General features: G+C 42.0%; 1 protein-coding gene across 1 annotated transcript in view; it reads left to right on the forward strand.

The window, feature by feature from the left end:
• The first annotated feature begins 1,099 nt into the window (after window positions 1-1,099).
• Dnaaf11 (dynein axonemal assembly factor 11) overlaps window positions 1,100-22,131 on the forward strand; it is an 83,182-nt gene continuing 62,150 nt past the window's right edge. The window contains exons 1-3 of the mRNA XM_026407753.2: window positions 1,100-1,109; window positions 8,331-8,498; window positions 12,009-12,086. Of these exons, the coding sequence (XP_026263538.2) occupies window positions 1,100-1,109; window positions 8,331-8,498; window positions 12,009-12,086 (256 nt within the window). The remainder of the gene's footprint in view (window positions 1,110-8,330; window positions 8,499-12,008; window positions 12,087-22,131) is intronic.

Below are 22,131 nucleotides of genomic sequence, written 5' to 3' on the forward strand. Positions count from 1 at the left end.
GCAGTTCTTTCATTGCCAGAGTGATCAGTGTCCCTGGCCCCTTCTTTCCTCCATCACATTTGACTTTCCTGCTTCTCTGCCCATATTCATACTTTTGTCTCCATTTGAAAAAACCTTTAAAAGGACCAATGATAAATTCTTAACAGGTATCTGCTGAAATAATACATTTATTTGCACTCAGCATTGGTCTATGCATCTCTTTTTAAAATGTAAATATTCATATTAAGATAAGAAGCATGCACTCCGTTTGTTTACTGTAACTGGAATGGAAGGTGGTTTTACCTTTTACATATTGCACTTTTTTTTTCTCCAAATGAGATAATAGAAAAAATTGAAGGGGGTAATGGATGGTGTTTTTACAAAAAACTGTTAGCAGGAAATTGGTGTTGGGCAGAGACTTTAAAGAGGTGAAATATAACAATGACAACTAGTCTTTATACTGAGCCTGTTGTTTTTAAGAAGTATTTTTCATTCAAAGAAATTATCTCATAAAAGATTCACCATGATCCTTTGAGATCCTTTGAGATCCATGATTCCCACTGGTGTTACAGGTATAGCTAAATCAGACACACTCAGACACACACACACACACACACACACACACACACACCGTGCTGAAAGCCAAGCCATGCCTAGGAGGCAAGTGTCTCTCTCTCTCTCTCTCTCTCTCTCTCTCTCTCTCTCTCTCTCTCTCTCTCTCTCTCTCTCTCTCTCACACACACACACACACACACACACACGTGCAGCATGCTGAAAGTCCTGCCTAGGAGGCAGATCCCATTGGGAAGTAAGGGCGTCCGGTGATTCTTTGAGCAGCCTGGACAGTGAATTGGGCGGAAGCCGCGGGCGGGGACGTGGCCAGGACTCCTTTGGTTGGGAGAGACCTTGTGTCCTCCGGAGATTTCCCCCCAGGTCTCCCGGCTTTTCCCAGCCAAGGGCAGGAAACACGGCTCCTCTTAGCCCCTCGCGGCCGCCGTAGAGTCCCCGTTGCCATGGCTCCCGGGTTCCCGCCGGACGCGCTGAGCTGTGGCTACTAGGCGCGAAGCGAGTCTTGGGGGTCCGGGTCGGGCTTCCCGGACCAGCGAAGCCGACAGGCGCCATGGGCCGGAGTAAGCGACCCCCTCCGCGTTCCCGCCCCCATCCGGCCCTTCCCACCGTCCGCAGATCGTGCGGGTCCCCGCCGCACCGGCCGGTTCCAGGAGGCCCAGGTTTCCCTTCCTCGGAACCCGCGAGGCGGGGAGGGGGCAAAAGGGCGTGGGCCTGGACCGAGGGCCGCGGCCGCGCGCGGGTTCAGGCGTCAGCACCGGGTCGGGGCCCGCACCGCCCAGCCCAGCCGCGAGGTCCCAGGCAGGTCGTGGTCCTGGGCAGCCCTCTGCGGACCGTCCAGGGATAGCATGCCGCAGTGGAGGCCCCGGAGCCCCTGGGGACAGGCGTCTCCACCGCCTCGGCGACTTTGAGCCAGGGACCTCACCTCTGGGCCACGGCCTCCTCATCTCCGACGTGAAGTGTTATTTTACAGACATAGTAAATGTAAAGTGTTGAGTCCACAAGGTGATGGTGAGCAGTTATTTATTTGAGCTTGGACCATTCTGATCAACACGTTTTGGACCCCCGCAAATGGCAGTTTAGCTTAGCTCCACCTAATTTATCACACTTGCCATTGTAAAAGTGCTGTAAAAATTAATATTCTTTATTCAAGAGACTGTGCTACATGATGGGGTCGCTGCCTTGGAGTCGCTGACAGCCTGGTTGTGGTAGTGGGTGGGGAGGATCAGAGAAGGTGGAGGGAGGAGTCTGTAAATGTTAGGACCACACTCCAAACAGTCACCAATAGATCTTTCCTCTGAGAGCGCCATCTGCACCTTTGGTTGGTCCCACCTGTTTTATTTGATTTTTCTTCCTAATCAACATAACTTTTTCTTTGTGGATTACCCTTTGCTCTTTCTCTGAATCTCACTCACTTGCATTTGCTACATCATTAACTTATCAGATTTACAGCCCCACTCGGAGTCATTCAGTGAGGACACATTGATGAACAAGACAGGGGGTCACCTTCCTAGCAGAAGGCAAACACAGATGTTGTGGTTGTAGCCCGTTTCAAGAGGGGTGCCTGAATCCCCAGAGGGCACACAGGGGCCCTTACTCCCAGGTAGGTTGAGGCTTCGCCCAGGAAAAGGAAACATTGGAGGCTTGTGAAAGTGAGAACAGGGCCTCTTGACGGTCATTGGGGGAGCCCAGGTGAGGGATAGGAAAAACAAAAAAAAAAAAGATGGAGGGCAGAGACAATGGAAGTCCCCAGGAAAAGGCCGGTGGGACTCAAGACACACAGATTTTGGAGACTGTAATGAGAATATAGAAATCTGCAAGATTTAAAATTCACAAGAGTGACAGGGAAACCGGAGGGTTTTGTTCCGAGACATGACTTGGCCACGTAGGAGTTCAAATGGGAGAGATGGGTCTAAACCCAAGTCCTGGCAGCAGGACAAATGACTACTCCTCTTTTGAGTACTCACTGTGTGCCAGGCCTGGTTAAATGTTTTACATGCCTTCTCCCAAAGATGCCCTCTGGACCCTGCATTGCACCACACTGCCCCCTGAGGAATCAGGGCAGATGGACAGATTTGAGTGGTTCAGGTGGAGAGGGTGGTCCCCCCTGCTGCTCCCCTGCAATCCCTCTCACACATTGCATCTCCCCCATGCTTCCCTATAAATGGCCTCCATATCATGCTAACACTTCAATTTTTCTAGAAGGGTTGGGATGTATAGCATATTAGTTTTTCCTCGAATTCTTGGTAGTGTGTATCAGTGCAGACAGCTGTGCCTTCTTTGTGGGAAGGTTTTAACTGCATATCTGATTACTTTGGAAGGCAGAGGGTTTGCAGCTCGCCCATGTCTTCCCGAGTGAGCTTTGGTAGTTTTTATCTTTTAAGGAATTTACCTATTTAATGTAAGTTCTTGAATTTTTTGCATAAAATCATTTATATTATTCCTTTATTGTCCTCTTAACATCTGTACAATAGATATGACATCACTTTTCTCACTCCTGATATTGGTATTTCATATCTTCTTTCTTTCTTTCTTTCTTTCTTTCTTTCTTTCTTTCTGGGTAGAAGTTTATCTAATTTTATTTTCTTAAATCTTAATATTTATCGGCTTTGCCTATTTTTGGTTTTCCATTTTATTGATTGCTGTTATAATCTTTTATTTACTTTCTTCTGCTCATTCTAGGTTTAATTTGTTCTTTCTGGTTTCTTAAAGTGAAAGCTTTTGTTCATGACTGTTCTCATTTCTTACTGCAGGCATTTGGTGCTATAAATTTGTAGCTGTAGCCCATAAATTTTGATATGCTATTTTTTTTCCATTTTTTTCATTCTGTTCAAAATGCTAATTTTCCTCTTGATTTCCTGAAGACCGGTGTTTTAAAAAATTGCTTTCATACATTTTGTCTGGATTTTAAGTTATTTCAGGCTGTGAGGATAAATCCTATCCTATGACTCCATTATATCTGGTGCCTAAATTCTCTGCTAGTCTTACAGTTGGTCTGGCCTTGCTCCTATGCTTTTTCTGCCCTCTGGTTCCAAAATGAAAACCTCATCATATGCTACCACTGCAGTGCTCTGGTTTTTACATTTAGCTTTTAGTAACCAATTAGCATCTCAGTCTTTCATTACCAATTGTTTGTAGCCTCAATCTGCCCAATACCACTGTCCCTTTGCCTATTGTTTTCCCCATATTTCTCTAATGTCTGCTGTATCATACTAGTGCATTTCCTCCAGCTGCTCTCTCATCTCTTTTCAACACCACTCAGCCTTGATGATTACTAGCTACCTCAGGCTAGGCACTATGTTCCACTGACCATCAGTGTCCATATGGACATTCCTGTAGCAAGCGATCTAACTACAAGTCCCCATCTTAGCGACCATCAGCCTTCATGGATCTCTTCTGGAGTCAATTCTTCCAGGAAGCAGACTTTCGGATGGAGATTAGCATGCAGGAGGTCTGTGAGGTAGTGCTCTTGGGGAATTTGGACCTTAAAGAAGGCCTCGGCTAACCAGCCCCAGGAGCTCTAAACTCAGGATAGACCTACTGACTTGTCCAAGTTCTGAGGAAGGGCTGGTCTTTTACAGCCACACAACCCTCTCTGAATAGGGCTCTCCTGGAGAAGATGTGACCTTGGTGGACGTGTGCTTCTTTAACTGAGGTGACTCCAGAAGAAGATGGACACTCCCAGCATCGAGGGGAATGACTCAGTTTTGAAGGAGAGACTGGGCAGCAGGTTGCATCATCCAAGATAGCCTGGGGTGCCCTCCTCGTTTCTTTTTCTAGTAAACATCTACTCTCATTTCCTGATTTAGCTTAGGTTTCACCCCCTACAACCTTCTTCTGACATCCTTCCTCTGACTCAATAGCACTGCCCACCCTCCCTTCTGTCTATCACTCTTCTTGGATGCTTCTGTTCTCCCCCATCACATGCTGTGCTCTTTAATAGCACCCTGTATAGCATAGCTCCAAAAGGTATCACTGGATCAGTAGAATTGCTCCTGATGCTCATGAGGATGACCCTGAGCTAGTAAGAAAAGATGGGGCAAATATGTAATTCTGTTTTTTAAAGTTTTCATTTGAAATGGTTAAAAACAGTTTAGATACTACAAAAGGTAAACTTCCTATTTGTAACTCCTTTATTTCTATTTAATATCTATTTCACATGTGTATCTGCTAGTTCTTTCATGATGTTTGACAATACTGAACAATATGCTAGACTCATATTGGTTGATTTTATTCTAATCCAATGAAAAATATGGCTATTTATAAAACATGATACTCTCCAAGTCAATCTGACTCTTGTATTTTGTTATTTGAATTTTTCTAAAATAAGAAAGTGAAGGAATGTTTCATCTAGTCCCTTTGTACGTTCTTTACCATCAAACAGGTATTGTTAAACACTCTTATGATGGCATACTAATGCTTCCCAAGAATGTTTAAATTCCTAGAGTGATCTCACCTAAGTGTAGTGCTGCATTATGCAGAGTAGGAATTTCTAAAGGTGACAGTGTTCCTTGGAGTTAAAGAATGTTTGGTTTAGATTAGTATGTACAACTGCAAAATGCTTTCCCATTTAAAAGTGTGAAACGCTATAATCTCCACACACCATGTAGATATTTTTGCAATTTTCTTCTTGGGGACTCTGGTTTTTGCACTGATGTTTGCCATTGCAGGTGAAGTGGTGTTGTGTAACAGCAGTTTCCTGAGTGCTGGAAAACCATATGCCACTCAGCACTTTGCTTATTTTCAAAGAGTTCAGAAAAGGGCTCTCCCTTCCTCTAGGCTTCTCCATTTTTAAGTCTATCCTAATTGTGTTTACTTGCTGCTTCTGGGCAACCTGCCTTCCTCTCCTTTGTGTGCATAGGAACTAGTTATCCATGCTCTGGGATATCCTTACCCCACCCTTTTAATCTAATAGCGATTTTTTAACATCTTAAATCTCATGATTAGGAGACAGAGATCAACACAACTCCTTTCTGATATCTGCATGCCTCTGAAAGGGATGATTTGATAATTGCATGCAAATGATCAGTTTTACACATATAATAGTAGATGAAAAGAGTTTCTTAAATTTTGAGGATTTAGTAAGAAAATGTGGAATGATATTTGGTACCAGTAGGACTTTGTCAGGCCTGTAAGTCTTCATGGTTAAACAGATTGGAAAAGTCTTAGGACTGTAGAGCTAGGGAAGCCTATGGTTGATACCTTTAGTGGCCCCCAAGAGCCAAGAAGGGTGTGTGGGTGCTCATGTGACCATTCAAAGCCAGAGACCAGGTGATGCTGGAGATGCTACCAGAATTCCCCCAGACACATTGGATCCAATCACGGATGGCAGCTCCTTTGGAGTTCAAGTGAGGAAGGTTACAACTTCGATAGGAATGCCAAACTTAGGCCTCAACCAGGATATGGGCAAGAATATATGTAAAGGCCCTGTGCCGAGTTATAAATAAAACTGCTAAATAAAGTACTTCTTTCTCTCTTGGGAAGTATGCCTTGATAATAACCCTGAAGACTACATTTAATTTAAGCTTCTCGGACTCCTTGGAGTTGGCCTGGGGAGAGCTGGATCTCTGGTCTACTCCTCACCTTTCTTCCCACCCCTGGCTGGATCCAGAGCCCATGCTCATGTATGATGGTGGGTTCTGTAGCTACACACCATTAGGCACTGGAGATCTGATAAATGAGTATCTACAACATTTCATTAAGATTGTTCAGATAATATTGGTTGTGCCATTTCAAACCCTTAACCCACATTACATCCTTGAGAAGAGAATTATTTTTGTAGATAAATTACAGATAGAGAATTCATTTTAAATCCATAGTAACTTTATCATATTCTCAAATTGGCTTTGCTCATTTACTCATTATCAGTTGATTAAAACTGTTAGAACTAACTTGGTGTGGAGGGGGTAGTTTTAATACCTTTCAGATTTAGTTTCAGGAAGTTTTGTTTTTTGTGTTTTTGCTTTTTTTTTTTTTTTCTTCCTCAAACAGAACACTATGTGTAACTTGCCCTATGAACTAGTGGTGGCATTTCCGGGACTGCACAGTATACCTTACAGGGGTCCCAGCAAGCCAGGGCTGGTGGCTGCTACCCTTCAGCCTCCTTTGCAGCCAGAGTCCCTTCCCAGGCCAGGTTTGCAGCCGTCTCTGCTTATCAGTGGAGCCAAAGCTTAGAGCAGCTGGAACATTCCTTACTTATGGTATTTTAATCTCGGTACCTCTACAGTCCCCTTGTCTTTTTTCCTAAATAACTGTCATTGCAGCACCCTCTCTCCTACCATGGAAGTACCTAAGTACACTTAACTGCACACAAATGGTTGATTCATACATGTTTTTACATTTAAAAAGAAGGACAAACTCCATTTTTAAGGATGTGGTATAGAGGTGGGGCAGCCAAAGGCGCTGTGGAGAACCTGCCTCAGTTAGTTGAATCTGTATATTCGGGAAGCTGAGGAATCTCAAATGCCTCTTATTTGCTCCTGTTGAAGTGGCACAGCAGAGAACTTGGGAACACCGGGCCTGGCTCTGGACTCCACATTTAAAACCCAGTTGGCACTGACTGCCAAGGCTCAAGCAGGTTACTCAAACTCTGTCCTTTGATTCCTCAACTGACAAATGTGAATAATAATTCTACATATTCACACTTTAATAGATGCAAAGCATTTAGAGCAGTGCCTGGCACCCTCCACTGACAATGAAGAAGTCTTTATTGTCCCCTAGAATGGGCAAGCAGTATTCTGCTTAAAAAGTGAGGCTTCAACTATATTGATAACATCGTTTTTCCCCCTGGCACTGGCGATCGAACCCAGGGATGCTTTACTATGAGTCACATCCCCAGCCTTTCTCATTTTTTATTTTGAGACAGGGTCTTGCTAAGTTGCTAAGTTTTGAGGCTGGCCTCAAATTTGTGATCTTCCTGTCTCACCCAAGTTGCTGCGGTTATAGATGTGCACCACTGCACCCAGGAGTAACATCTTTAACAGCACTAGGATAGCAGGATTTCTCCATTGTCATTGCCTCTTTGACTTGGGTGCATCTTATAAAGATGATCCATGATTTCATTCCTGGCTCCAGCAGGGGAGCATGGTATGGTCCCCAGCCACTTGGTGCCTATTCTTGATCTTCCTAGTCTAAGAAGCCCCAGGCTATACCTCATTCTTATTAGGAAGCGGAAGCAACTCTGCTCCTCCTCTGAGCAGCATTTTATTCCTCCTGAAAGCAAACTAAGTATTGCTTACTTTATAAGATTGCAATCTAAGACTTAATTGTTCTTTTCCTTTCCCTTAAGCTGAACTTAAATTAATAAATGTTGGTTAAATGAATGAGTGAATGGCCCCTCCTTATTGAATGATGGGAGATATTCTCCTATTTCCTCCTCAGTTAGCCAGCCTGCCTCTGGGTGGAACTTGTTCTGTCTCAGGTCAGTTAGGGGGTCTCATCTGGTTTGACATGGTGCCCCCATGAGAGTCCATAGCAGCACCCTGATAGTCATAAGTTGCCAACTCTGTCTGTATCCACACAGTAAAAGATACATAGACCCCACACAGGCCAATGCAAATGTGATAGAAGACACCATCACATCTCTTTCTTCCCTCTGACTCACATGATGGCATCATGGAAACTCTAGGAGGGGGCATCAATTTTCTGATCTCATTTCTTTTGAAAATCACTTGGGCCTGGCAAATAGACATTTAACTGCAAAGAAAAATAATGCATTAAGAATATAAGAACCTGATGACGGACAATGGGGTTGGAAATGTAGCATGCAACAAATTTTCTTTCAGTCACGGAAGATCTCATCAGGCGGAATGCGGAACACAACGAGTGTGTAATTTTTTCTCTGGAGGAACTCTCCTTGCATCAGCAAGAAATAGAAAAGCTAGAACATATTGACAAGTGGTGCCGGGATTTAAAAATTCTCTATCTTCAAAATAACCTCATTGGAAAAATCGGTAAGTTTCAATACGTTGTTCTAATGATGTTTTAGCATTTTGAATGGGAGAATTCTGGAAAATGCAGTGTTATTCTTAGAGGGAGACAGTAAATGAAAAAGAGCATTCGGGGATTGGGCTAGCCATCTCTTGGGAGAAGTGTTGGAATGTGTCCCTGAACCTTGCCATGTGTAATTGCTCTTGTTGCCTGAAAGACAACAACATGTTGGGAGATGAGTTAAATCTGAGGAACACATTAGTCCACCCGATTCTTTAAAAAGTTTACAAGGGAGGAAGATATAACTCAGACATTTTATGTCACTCTGGGAAACCCAAAGGATTATGTGGGACTCAATCCGTCCTACTGAGGTTACCACAGACTGTGATGGTTAATTCTGCTGCATCCTATGTGTGCAAGGCTGCGCTCAGTATCAGACATTGATGGGGTTCTAGTTTAGAATGAAAATGAGAGATAAATGCAGGGTTAGGGATATGAAAATCAAATATTAGTATTACAACTAATGAAGCTTTTGGAAGAATGTGGATTAGACTTGCAGCCACGTAGGGTTGCTAATACAGCCCCCCAAATAAATTTATCCACCTTACCACATGCAAGACTGGGCAACCACAGATTTCCCTTATCCATGAATGCCTGTGATTGATGGCAAGAGGGTCTTGGGACCATGTGCTTTCTGCTGACAAAAATCCCAGAAGCCAGGAAAGAGTGTGGGACTGAACACGCCCAGTTTCTTCTTCCAGTTTACCATCAGATAAACCGGAACTTCCCCCACCCCCAGCACTCCCACTGTACCCCCATAAGAATGAAGGAGCACAGAGAAGAGAAGCCTCTGGGGTCACGCTAATGGAGGTCTTGCCCCTTGGAAACAGGTGGAGTGCTGGCAGCACTGTGGGTGGTAAAAGCAAGCCCAGGCTCTGGCGTCAGGCGGACCTGACGTCAGGTGAGCCCTGCCTCTGCCACTTGTCAGCTGTGTGAAATGAGACAAGTCAGGTAGTGTTCAGTTTGTCATCCATAAAACTGGGCCAATAATACCCAACGCACAAGTTGGTGCCAGGCTCACCACGAGCTACGTGCTCTTCTTAGATGCTCTTAGATGACAGCTGCTGTGCTGTTGTCATTTACCCTAGAGCGTCCCAGCCAGCCCAGTGAAGGTGGAGCAGAGGAGAAGGTAAAGCAGTTGGAGGAAAAGGGCTGGAACCAGTTGAGGCAGCAAGTACTCACCCTGCTCTGCACTGGAGCCCAGAGGTCAGCCTTCAAGTTCATCGTCAACTCTCAGTGTGACATGCAGTGCTTCTAAACAGGGGGCAGGTGGCAGAGTCTGGAGACATTTTGGTTTTCAGAGGTGTGTGTGTGTGTGTGTGTGTGTGTGTGTGTGTGTGTGTGTGTGTGTGTGTGATGTAGAGGGTGTTACTGACATCTAGGGGGAGAGACCAGGGATACTGCTATCCATCACACCATGCCCAGGGCGGCTCCCCACGAGAATTTCCAGTCCAAGATGTCAGCACTGCTGAGGTCGAGAAACCCTATGGATCATTGAAAACTGGCTCTGGGATTGTAAAAAGCCTAGATTTGCTTCATTTTTGGAAGATTTACTAAAACTCTATATTTCTTCAGATAATTATTTTCGGCATCTTTTACTTTACCAGAAATTAGAAACTCTGGCATATTGTTCAATTAAAAAGACTCTTACAGAACACCACCAGCTTTTCTGCATGGGCTGTTGAAGAGCGGTCCTAATTGTACACATCTAAAAGAGTTCCCGAATTTTAATCTCCACAGCTGGGTCCATCACAATTACTAATTAGTAGCATAGTATTTCATGCCTTTTCAGAGCTGTGAGAAAGCTTAAATTTTTGCTTCCAAAGTATTCTTAAATTAAACACTCTTTTAAATCCTAATAATGGGGATTTTCAGTGCTGCTCCACCCATAGGCATTTAGGCACTTATTTAGCAAGTGAAACTACTTCTCTGGGATTCAAATCTTGTGCCTTTGAGGTAGAAGTTTGTGAAACAGTTTCTTTCCTAGAGCTCTGTTCCTGCTGGGAGATGCAGATGGGCTGTGGAGGAAGCTCTACGGCAGCGCTGAGCCAAGTGTGAGCTGAGGACCATCTGGGGTCCCTTTAAAGTGCAGAACCTGTGGGGGCGGCTCTAGTGCCCAACTTCACAACAGGCCTCATAAAGCGGGGGTCTGCAGAGCTTCTTCCACCTGGGAAGGAACGTGTCCCCCTCCAAGTTGATGGCTCTGCTTGTGCAGTGGGTGATAACTGCTTTCACATATTAGGGCTGAAACTCCCTCTTCCCACTTCCTCAGAGGGCCTCGTCATTTTTCCTAATGGAGGCTTTTTGTTTTGTTTTGTTTTTCTTTTCTCCTGACCAACCCATTGCCTTGGTTCTTGATGAGTTATTTGAAGAAATTCTTGCTGAACAAATCTATGGTTATTCCTATCAGGTGACTTTGCAGGAGTTGGAGGCTATACATATGACAAAGACCAAGGAGGGGAAGGGAATTCTCCTTGGGACAGGTGTTTTCATGTGGGTGGCTATTTTAACAAGGATGACACTGGGTATTTTTGTGCAGGATGCAGGCTAGACATTCTGTCTATCATAATTCTTGGCACGTAGACACCTCCAAATCTGTTGACTGTGGAATGCTCAGCCGTTGCTAGGGAGCTTTTTGTAAACATTAGTATTACTTGAATAATTGCAGAGAGAAACTTAGTTTATCCACAAATTTTAAAACATGAGTAGACTGAGACCCCAATTTCTGAAGTGTTACTCTCAGGTCCGTGAGAACAAATATATGAATTTTATAAATTTTAGATGAGCTATTAATGATGACAAGGGTGATGCTTATAAATCATCATGTTGGGTTTTCATAGTAACCCTGAGAAATGGGCAGAAAAGACATTATTTAAGTGAGGGTGTCCCAAACTCACATTCCTTAGCAGGAATTTCATCATTCATGTCATCTTAGAAAGAACTGTTCTTTCAAGGCACAGTGTAATGATTTAGTGCCAAGCTGCGGAGTCAAATTTCCTGGCTGTACCATGTAACCTTCGACAAATGGATTAATTCTCTGTACCTCGGTATTCTCATTTGTAAAAGGGAGACAGCAATAGATTTCACCTCACGGGGTTATTATGGGGATTGGATAATATATGCAGAGTGCTTACAACATTGAGGGACACATAACAGGCACTCGGCAATACCTGCTATCTTATTAGCTGTCTTTAAAAGTCCCATTCTACCGTGGTTCCTGGGCTTGTTTCTACTTGTTGTTTTGTCTATATGGGCATTCAGATTTATTAAAAAAGATAGTCCTGTATCAGGATGGTCTTGGCTTTAAGTAAAAGAAACCCAATTCAGCTGTGGCTTAACAGTGAGGATATCTAGTATTTTACCGCATGATTATAATAACCATAATAATAATCCACCGATCTTATCATTTTCATAATAAATGTGTAAAAATGTCTTTTTATCTTGAAGGTTGATTACATTTTTGTATATTTCAGAAAATGTTAGCAAACTCAAGAAGCTTGAATATTTGAATTTAGCTTTAAACAACATTGAAAAAATTGAAAATTTGGAAGGTAAGATTTTTTTTATTTATGAGTTAAATCAGAATTTTAAACTAGTATTAAAGAGTATTACATTTTAAACTAGTATTAAAGAGTATTACATAAACTATAAGTATACTTTTAGCTGTATATCTTATATAAATCTTTGTTAATTCTTGTAAAGCTTCAAACAGTAAAGTGTTATATAAATTTCAAACCTGGGAGTGCACGCCCCTTCCTCACCTAGAGCCTCCCCAGGGAGGGCGGGTGCTCTGGTGAGTAGCGGTGGTTGACTTCATTTTGCTTTCCCTCACCGGGGTCTTACTACAGTACTGTTGGGAATTGGTTTCTCCCAAGACATTCCCTTGCTCGCCAGGCATTCGGGAAAGGTCACTGGGGTGTGTAGTGGGATGGCTGCGGATGGACTTATCTAACCATCTGTCTGCAGTGGACGCTGGGGGGCTCCGGGCATCTCTCTGTAAGGAGCCTGGCTGCAGTGGGCATCCTTCCACTTTTCACTCCCTATGCATGGGCACGGGGTTTTTCAAGGATTTTATTTAGAAATGGAATTCCTGGGTTACAATATACATATTTTAGAATGTACTGCCAAATTTTTCTCCAGCAAGAGTGTACCAGCTTACACTTGTCCCTGGTCATCTGTGCAAGCACCCGCTTCTACCCAACTTCTCTGATGCTTTCTGCAAATGATATATTTTTAGGACAAGAATACGATGTTGTCAAATGATGGTTTTATTTTGTGGCTCACTTAGTGTTATTGAGCTTACCTAGAAACTTCCAGATGTTCACTGAGTGACCATACTTCTTCGAGTGTGTATTAGATGATGTTTCCTAGCTCCTGCCACCTTTTCTCTTACTTTGTCCTTCTCTCTAATGTGCATACCAGATGTTAATCCATTGTCATATATGTTACAAATATTTTCTCCTGAACTACTACTTTTCATTTATTAAAGTTATGATGAGGATCTGTAGAATTCGTACATTTTAATATACAGAGTTATCTTTTCACTTGTGGTGTCTGAGTATAGTATTTCATATTAAGTTCTAATTTTAATGATTTTATTTTTTACAGTTAATCTATGATCCATCTCTAATTCATCATTTCAAAATGAATCAAAATGTTTTTTCCCCTTACACTGTCTCATAATTGAAATATAGGGACTGTTTTTTAAATTGAGGTGATCCATGTGGCATACATTCACCACTTTAAACACACAGTGCAGTGGTTTGTGGTGCGTTCATGGGGTGCCGCAGTCTGTCTGGGCACAATTCAGGAGCCACTTGTGAAAAGAAACTAACTTTATTTTTAGAACTACAAACGCCAAGCAAAACAGCTCCTCAGGAAAAACCCTCAGAGCCCAACTGCCACCACTGGCTTCCCACACGCCTCTCACCCCCACACCAGCCTCTCCACCTCCCACAATCCTCCTGCTCTTGAGGCTGATTGGCTGGGTTTCATGGGCGGAGCCAAAGAAGTCCCCCAATGAGTAGCTTCGTGGTCTGAAAGGGCAGGGAAACAGCCCAATGAGCAGCTCCGTGGAGGAGCCAATCAGCTAGATGTTGCTGGGGCTGCTGTGAGCCAATCATCAGCTGGCAGCTGGAAGTTTGCTGGGGCCCCTTTGGCTGTGGCTCTCAACAATGGGGTGTACTCTCTTCGTCACTGTCCACCTCAGAACATTTTTATCACTGAAAGAGAGGTCATGTTCATGAGCATTCTCTTCCCATTCCTCTCTGCCCCAGGCCCTGGCAACTTCAGATCTATTCTCTCTCCATAGCTTTTCCATATTTTGAACATTTAATATAAATGAAATCACAAAATAATGTGGTCTTTCATGTCCAGCTTCTTTCCTTTAGCTAGTGTTTTCAGGGTTCCTCCATTACCTGGCATGTTCCAGTGCTGCATTTCTGTTTATGGCTAAATAATATTCCATGCTATGGATACTCCACATTTTGTTTGCCCCTTTCATTAGTTGATGATGATTTGGGTTGCTTCTACTTTGGGCTGTTATGAAAAAGCTCTATGAACATGCATGTACAAGTGTCTATGAAAACATGTGTTTTTGATTAATTTGGCATTTGATTCATTTGGTTTTGATTGATTTGTTACTTAGGAATGGAATTTCTGGGTCACATTGCTAATTCTATGTTTAACTTTTTGAAGAATGACCAAATTGTTTCCCAAAGTGGTTGCCCTATTTGATATTCACACTAGCAATTTAGGAGGGCTCTAATTTATCCATATCCTGGCCAGCACTTGTTATTTTCTGTTTTTATAATGGCCCTCCTAATGGCTGTGAAGTGCTCTCTCACTGTGGTTCTGTTTTAGTCAGCTTTTTCTCTGCGGCTGAACAAAAGACCTGAAAAGAACAATTAGAGAAGTTTATTTGGGGGCTCACAGTTTCAGAGGTCTGAGTCCTTGGTCGGCTTCGTCGCCCTGAGCCTAAGGTGAGGCAGGACGTGCAGTGGAAGAGTGTGGTTGAAGAAAGCGCTCAGGACGTCACACCAGGAAGCAGGGAGGGACAGCTCCCTGCACCACAGACAAAGGCACTCATTCCCCCAGCACCCACGCCTCCAGTCGCACCCTGCCTGCCTGCAGCTTCCGCTAGTGAATCTTCATCAGTGGACTAATGTTCTAGTTACACTAAGGCTCTCATAACCCCATCCTTTCACCATCTGAACCTCCTTGCATTTTCTCATCCCTGAGCTTTTGAGGGACACCTCTGATCTGAACTATAACAGGTTCTGATTTTCATTTCCCTAATGACTAACTATATTGAGCATTTTATGTGCTTATTGGCCATTCATATACCTCTGGAGAAATAGTCATTCAAAATTCTGGCCCATTTGTAAATTGGGTTGTCTTTTGCTGTTGAATTGTCGACCTTCTTTACCTCCTCTGCATTGCAGACCCTGATCAGATAGGGGACTTGCAGCTGTCGCCCACCATCTGATGGGTTCCTTTTTATTCTCTTGATGGCCCCGTTTAAGGCACCATCACCTTAATGAGGCCCAGGCTTTCCTTTCTCGAGATGCCTTTGGTTCTCCTGTCAGGATCATATGAACCTGATATAGAAGGAACTCGAAATGTTTCTTCTATTTTTATTTTATTGGCAGAGTTTGTGAAAAATTGGTGTTAATTTGGTGGAATACCCTTGGAAGCCTTCTTGGTCCTAGGTAGAAATTTTTTTTTTTTCATTTTTTAAAATTTTCTTTCTTTTTCTCTCTCTTTCTCCCTCCTCTCCCCTCCCCTCCCTCCTCCCCTCCTTCCTTCCCTCCCTCTCTCCTTCCTTCCTTTCTTTCCCCTTTTGCAGGGCTGGGAATGAAACCCTTGGCCTTGGGCACACTAGGCAAGTTCTCTGTTAAGCCCTGTGTAGGAAGATTTTGATGCTGATTTAAAGTCTTGTTATAGACCTGTTCAGGTGTTCTGTTTCTTCTTGCGTCTGCTATGATAGTTTATTTTTTTCTAGTATTCCTCCATCTCAACTAGGTTATCTCATTTATCAGCATACATTTTTCTATCTATTCTATTCCTTTTTATTTCTATAAGATCAATAGTAGTGTCCCCTTTTCAATTCTGATTTTCAAGTTTGAGTCTTCTCTCTTTTGTCCTTGGATAGTAAAGCTAGAAGTCTGTCAATTTAGTTGATATTTTCAAAGAATAATCTTTTGACTTTGCTGAGTTTCTCTATTGTTTTATATTCTCTATTTTTGTTTGTTTCCATAATTTTTATTGTTTCTTTTCCATTTTTCACTTTTATTTTTCTCTTTATTTATTACTTAAGATGGAAGATTAGGTTATTGATTCAATACTTCTTTTTTTGAGTGGTAATTTACAACTGTGATTTCCTTTTGAGTAAACTATTTTCCTTATTTACATTAAATTTTGGTATGTTTTTTTTAATTAATCTCAAAGTATGTTTGGACTTCATTTGTGACTTCTTCTCTCATCTATTACTTACTTAGAAGTATTGTTTAATTTCCCTATATTTATGAACTTCCCAAATTATTTTTCTTTAATTGATTTTTAGTTTCATTCTACTGGGGTCAGAGAATATACCTTCTATGATTTAAATCATCTTGAATTTATTGAGACTTGTTTTATAGCTTAATATTTTCTCTAATTTAGAGGATGTTTCCTGTACACTTTGCATGTACACATATACATACATAGTATACACAAAGTATATTATGCTTTCCTTGGGTGGAATATTCTAGTAATATTTGTTAGGTCCAGTCTTTTTTGTTTGTTTGTCTTATTTTTTGAAAGTTATATTCTATTTACTTGTTCTATTATTAAAACCAGGTTATTGAAGTCTCTATTATTGTTGAATTATTTTCTCTTTTGGTTCTGTCAATTTTTGCCTTATGTTATTTGGGTCTCTGCTATTAGAAATGTACACTCTCTTGTTTCATCTTCATGATGAATTGATCTTCTTATCATTATAAAATGTCTTTCATTATTGCTAATAATAATCTTTGCCTTAAAGTCTATTTTGTCTGATATTAGTATAACCCCTCCAGCTCTTCTATTTTTTCTTCTTTTTTGGTTTCTATTTTATTGGTATACTTTTTACATTCTTTAAATTACAACTATGTGTGTCTTTGAATCTAAAGTGTGTCTCTTTGGCATATGGATGGATCATGTTTTTATTTTTAACCCATCTCATCAATCTTTGCCTTTTAACTGAAGAGTCTTATCCATTTACATTTAATGTAATCAGTGATAAGGTAGAAATTATATCTAAAATTTCCTATTTATGTTTTATGTATTAATATCTGTTTTGTTCCTCTGATTCTGTATTACTGCCTTCATTTTTTAGTTTCTTTCTTTATCATATTAATGTTATATTTAGTGTATTTATTCAGTGTATTGTTTTAATTTCCTTTTTGTTTCTTTTACTATATTATTTTATCAGTTGTGCTCTGAGAATTACAGTTAACATCTTCATGTATAATGATCTAGTTTACATTCACAGCAACTGAATTTCAATAGTATACAAAACATTGCTTCTATGTAGATGTTTCTCTCTCTCATTTATGCTGTTTTTGTCAGTTATAGCTTTATATATTATGTCTATTAACATAGATTTATAATTATTTCTTCTTGTAGCCATTTTTAAAAATAAATTGAGAGAAAAATAGAAAGAGTAAATATTTTATTGCCTTTTATATCTACCTACGGAATCACCATTATAGGGGTCCTTTTGTTTTAAGATTTGAAGATGAGGATCTAATGCTATTGGGGGAGCAAGACACACATGTTTTTAAAGTCCAGAGGAAGGAATTACAGACACTTTATTTCAATAAATCCGACTCTTTTCCTATATCATCTTTAGTTGGGGTGGCTACATCAGTGTGCTGATACTTTCTTCTACCTCTGAAAGGTTCCTTAGGATTTGTTGACCTTGACCTTATCAGGTTTCAGACATAGGTTCAGATTCCTGACTGTTTCGTTGTTAGGTGATGGGGAAGGAGTGGAACCTGGGTCTGTGCAGTCCTGTTATGTCACTTTCACATTTCTTTGATACTGACTTCTATTCCACAATGCTTGCTTTGCCCTGTCTACTTTTCCCAAGTTCCAGCTCTGTTGTGGCAGTGGGGCGTGTTTGATGAAGTTCCCTGACAAACTTGTCATCAAGTCTCCAGCTCGGGCCCCAAAGTCCATCGTTCCAATGGCTCTGGTTCATGAGGCTCTCAGATTTTTGTCTTATGGAAATGACAGTAGCTTAGATGTGATCCCTCCTTGCTTTTTGGACTGAACTCTCAAAAATGCCTCTACCTGTTTGAAATCTATGTCTGCAGATTCAGGAGACAATTCCCCTCTGGTGGCACTTTCAGATGGAACGTTCAGCTCTTTTATGATGCCAGGGTACCCATTGCAAGTGCCTTGGGCCAGGCCGCTGAGCAGCCCACATGGGGGACTGCACCCCCACTCTCCTGCCATGGCCTGGGAAGGCTCTGCCCCCCTATGGCTGAGCCAGGTCAGATCTTATTTTTTCATGTGAATTTGAATTACTCCCTAGTATGAGTTGGTTTCAGCCTGAAAGAGAACCCTGTAGAATTTCTTATAGTGTAGAGCTGGTTGTGATAAATGCTCAGTTTTTATTGGACCTACAATTTTTTTCTCTTTTACTTGTTACTATCATCATAGTCATCATAATCATCATCATCGTTTTTGGTACTAGGTATTGAACTGAGGGGCACTTTATTACTAAGCTACATCCCCAGGACTTTTATTTACCTATCTATCTATCTATCTATCTATCTATCTATCTATTTATTTATTTTTTGAGCGAGGATCTCACTAAATTGCTGAGACTGACCTTGAACTTCCATGTCTTTTAACCTTTATTTCTTATTTTAAATCCCTTTGTTTTGTTATTCTTCAGTCTTGGATATTTCACCAGATTTAAATTTCAGAATAATTATTTTACATTAGCTCCTGTTCATTCTCTAATTCAGTTCTTTTACAACAGGCTCTTTAATTTGGCCATGAATTTTATTCTTCTGGATTCACTGCTGAACTGTGGTTGCTGCTTTTCTGTGATGTCTCTTGTTACTTTATGGATGAGATAGTTTCAAAATTTTTTTTCTAGGTATTTGTTAGCATTCTTTATTTTCAATTTCTTTCCTCTTCCTTTGTGGTTTGTGTTTTATTTGCAGCCTTCAGTTTTGTGCTGTTTTTCTCTTAGTGGTAGCACTTTGTATCTGATTATCCTCACAAAGATTGGGGCTGTGAGGTGGCTGGTGTGGGCTGTGCCCAGGCTCTGTCTGGCCTGGCAGGCTGCAGTCTCTGAGTGGGTGGAGCATGCTGACTGGCAGCTTCGCTTCAGAGCCAGGGCCTGGAGCAGAGGCAGGCAAGCTGCTCTCCCCACCGACTCCCATCTGGCAGTAGCTACCACTGGGAGGTCTTGACTTAGATCACGGTGGGCTTTGTCGAGGGCCCATTAGTGTGCCAAATGGAGATTTATGTGACTATCAAGGTTAAATAGCAACAAAGACATAAATATGCATCATAAGTTGCTTGTTAAAATTTAAGTCACAAAACCTAGAAAATCATCATAGGAAGCTCCTAAGCCCAGCATCAGTGCAAAAACTGAGATGAGTCTTCTTACCTTTTTGGCTTTTTCTGCCTAGGGAATGGAATCACTGCTCTCTCTCTCAGTGAATACTACAGCCCTGCCACTATGTTATCTATGAACAAATGGGATGACAGCATTTCCTCTGTGTCTTGTGGCAGTGAGATTTCAATCAAAAACTCAGAGAAGTAATTCAAAGGTCGCTCGGGGCTGGTTATCCAGGGCTGGTTGTCTTACAGGACCTGGAGTTTTGTTTTGTGGTGGGTTTGTTCATCCACCACTAGAGGGCGGCATCGTCGCTGTTCTCGTTTAGAGTGCTGTCGGCTGCAGGCTGCCGCCCACCTCCAGCCTCTACCTGCCAGGTGTGCCTCTGGTGTTCCACCTTCCTGCCCTAAGAGGAAGGACTGGCTGCAGGGTACTTCGGGGAAATATTTGATAGGGTAGAGAAGGAGGGTGCATTTTATCTGGTGTCAAATATGTGCTTTTTGTTTAATTTGAAGTGTTTGAGGCTAGAGGGGGGAGATGGGTATCTGCACTCAGCCTGCCTACTTGAGTGAATCTCAGTATGATTTTTTAAAATAAGTCTTTTTCTTTTTCTTTTCTTGAATGCAAAACAAAGCTTGTTTATTTTCCTTTTTTCTCTTTTTCCTGTTGAGGAGTCACCAGGGTCAAATCAACTGTTCTGTTTTTGCGTCCTTTTTCTCCCACCTGGAAGTAGGGGTGGGGTTGCTGACAGTGCGTGCCCCCCTGCCATCCCACCCCTGGGGCAGTCAGCCTGGCTGGACCTCTGCTGGGCAGGAGACAGGCTAGGAGTAACCTGAAATCAGGAGCACCTGACTCCAGGGACAGGTGTCCTCCACCTGGCCAGCTGGACCAGAACCTGTAGGAGGCAGATATGCTCTGATTTCTGATGTGCAGGCCAAGTTGAAGGAGAGTTAAGACTCATCACTTTGAGGAACATAATGGACATTTGGGGGCTCATGGGTTCTTCATCTATAAAATAGAAAAATATATGAAATTTTCACCTTGTTGGACCCTTTCAAATATCAGCCTTTTCTTAGATAAAATGTTTTCATTTTCTTAGTTAAAATGTCCTCCAGAGTCTCCCAAAGTGAACGTCATACTATGTAACCTGTATCTTAAGTCGGACTACCCAAATACGTTTTCTACATTGATCAAGTCCATCTAGCATTTCTGCCAGTGTAAAAGGAGCATTCAGACAGGTAGAGACTTACTTGTGCTTATGTGCGGCTTTATATTCATTCTTCATACAGTGGCTGAGTCTACACTTTTATAATTTGATGACTGCATTTTCAAATGTATTGATGTATTTTAAATCTAACTTTATACATTTTAGTACTGGAAGTGTTACTAATTACATCTGCTATTATGATGCTAGCTGCTCTGACTAGCTTCGTGCAGACCACCTGTGCTTTAGGAGAGGCGTCAGATTGGGACCTCTTCCCCCAAATGAAATTTTGAGGGGGGAGGGGCAGCCAATTTAAAAGTCAATTTTGGGGCTGGGGATGTGGCTCAAGCGGTAGCGCGCTCGCCTGGCACGCGAGGGACGCTGGGTTCGATCCTCAACACCACATAAAAATAAAATAAAGATGTTGTGTCCACCGAAAACTAAAAAATAAATATTAAAAAAATTCTCTCTCTCTCAAAAAAAATTTAAAAATTAAAAAAATAATAAAAGTCAGTTTTATGTATTGGCAACTACATGCTGAAAGACATGACTCTTATATCATAGTCCTGCCAATATCTTTTAAAATTTATCTGCGTTTTTACTAATTTAATAGACATTGTGGTTTTTTGTCCTTTATCACTTAGTTATTTTTGAAGATATGTATTTATTGAATTTTTATCACCTATGTAGTAAAGTCTGAAATGTATATAAGTGTTTTTTTTATTCATTTTAGGTATTAATTTTTTAAATAATGATTTTAACAGTTTAACTGATACATAACAATTATATATATGGGGTACTAAGTCATCCTTTTATATTTGTCTACATTTTATAATCTTCAAATTAAGGTAAATTTATCTATTGCCTTAAAAAAAATTCACATTATGGTGAACATATTTAAAATTCCTTCCAGCTTTTACAAATGTATATATACAGCATATTATTATCATCTATAGGCCTCCTATAGTGCAGTAGCACCAGGAGGTCCTTTCCCATCTAACGATAACTAAGCCACTAATCAACCTTCTCCATCCCTCCTCTCTTCCACTCTCTCCAGCTCTGCTCTCCAGCTGGTGGACCTCTCTACCACTGTGAACTCAGGCCTGTCCTGCCCAGGCACCCTTTCCTGCCTTCACCTGTAGACTCAAACTTGTATTCTACAAAATAAATACTGTCACAGAGACCCTCAAGTGTACCAGTTCAGAGAGGCTTCTCAAACCCCAACTCCTCCATTCAGGAGCTGTGAGATCACTGGGAAGGTCAGAGTTGACTTGTTTTAGAGTTCTAATTCTCTCTCTCAGTGCCTCAGGGGTGGCCGGTGGTCCCCCCTGGGTCTCTGGCAGCACTGGAGCACCCGCTGTCAGAGGATCCACTTCTAAGATTGTTTTTGGTTCCCTGCCTGGCGCTGCTTCTTGGCCTCTGTGCACACATGTAGAATTTGTCCTTTCACATTGTCCTTGAGATTCCCAGGGGCCTCAGGTCCCACAGCACCTTGAGCTCAAGGTAGGCAGACATTTCACGTGGCTTCTGACAGGTCCCAGTGCAACTCCAGGAGCAGGCCTGCCCAGGCGAGCATTCTAGAAACTCCAGCAGAAGCTGAGAGCTGTGAGCTTGTGGCCCAGCCTAGAGGCCCCAGGACTTCACTGTGGCCACAGTCTGCTGCAGGCAAGGTACTGGGACTAGGCACAGGGAGGGGAGAAGGGATGGATGCCCGCTGTCCATGAGGAATGGCGGAGCGCACCAGATGGCAGCCTCTCAGAGCCAGGCGCCCACACTCAGCTCTCTGACACAA

This window comes from Urocitellus parryii, chromosome 7 (genome assembly GCF_045843805.1).
Source record: "Urocitellus parryii isolate mUroPar1 chromosome 7, mUroPar1.hap1, whole genome shotgun sequence".
In the NCBI taxonomy this organism is placed as follows: Eukaryota; Metazoa; Chordata; class Mammalia; order Rodentia; family Sciuridae; genus Urocitellus; species Urocitellus parryii.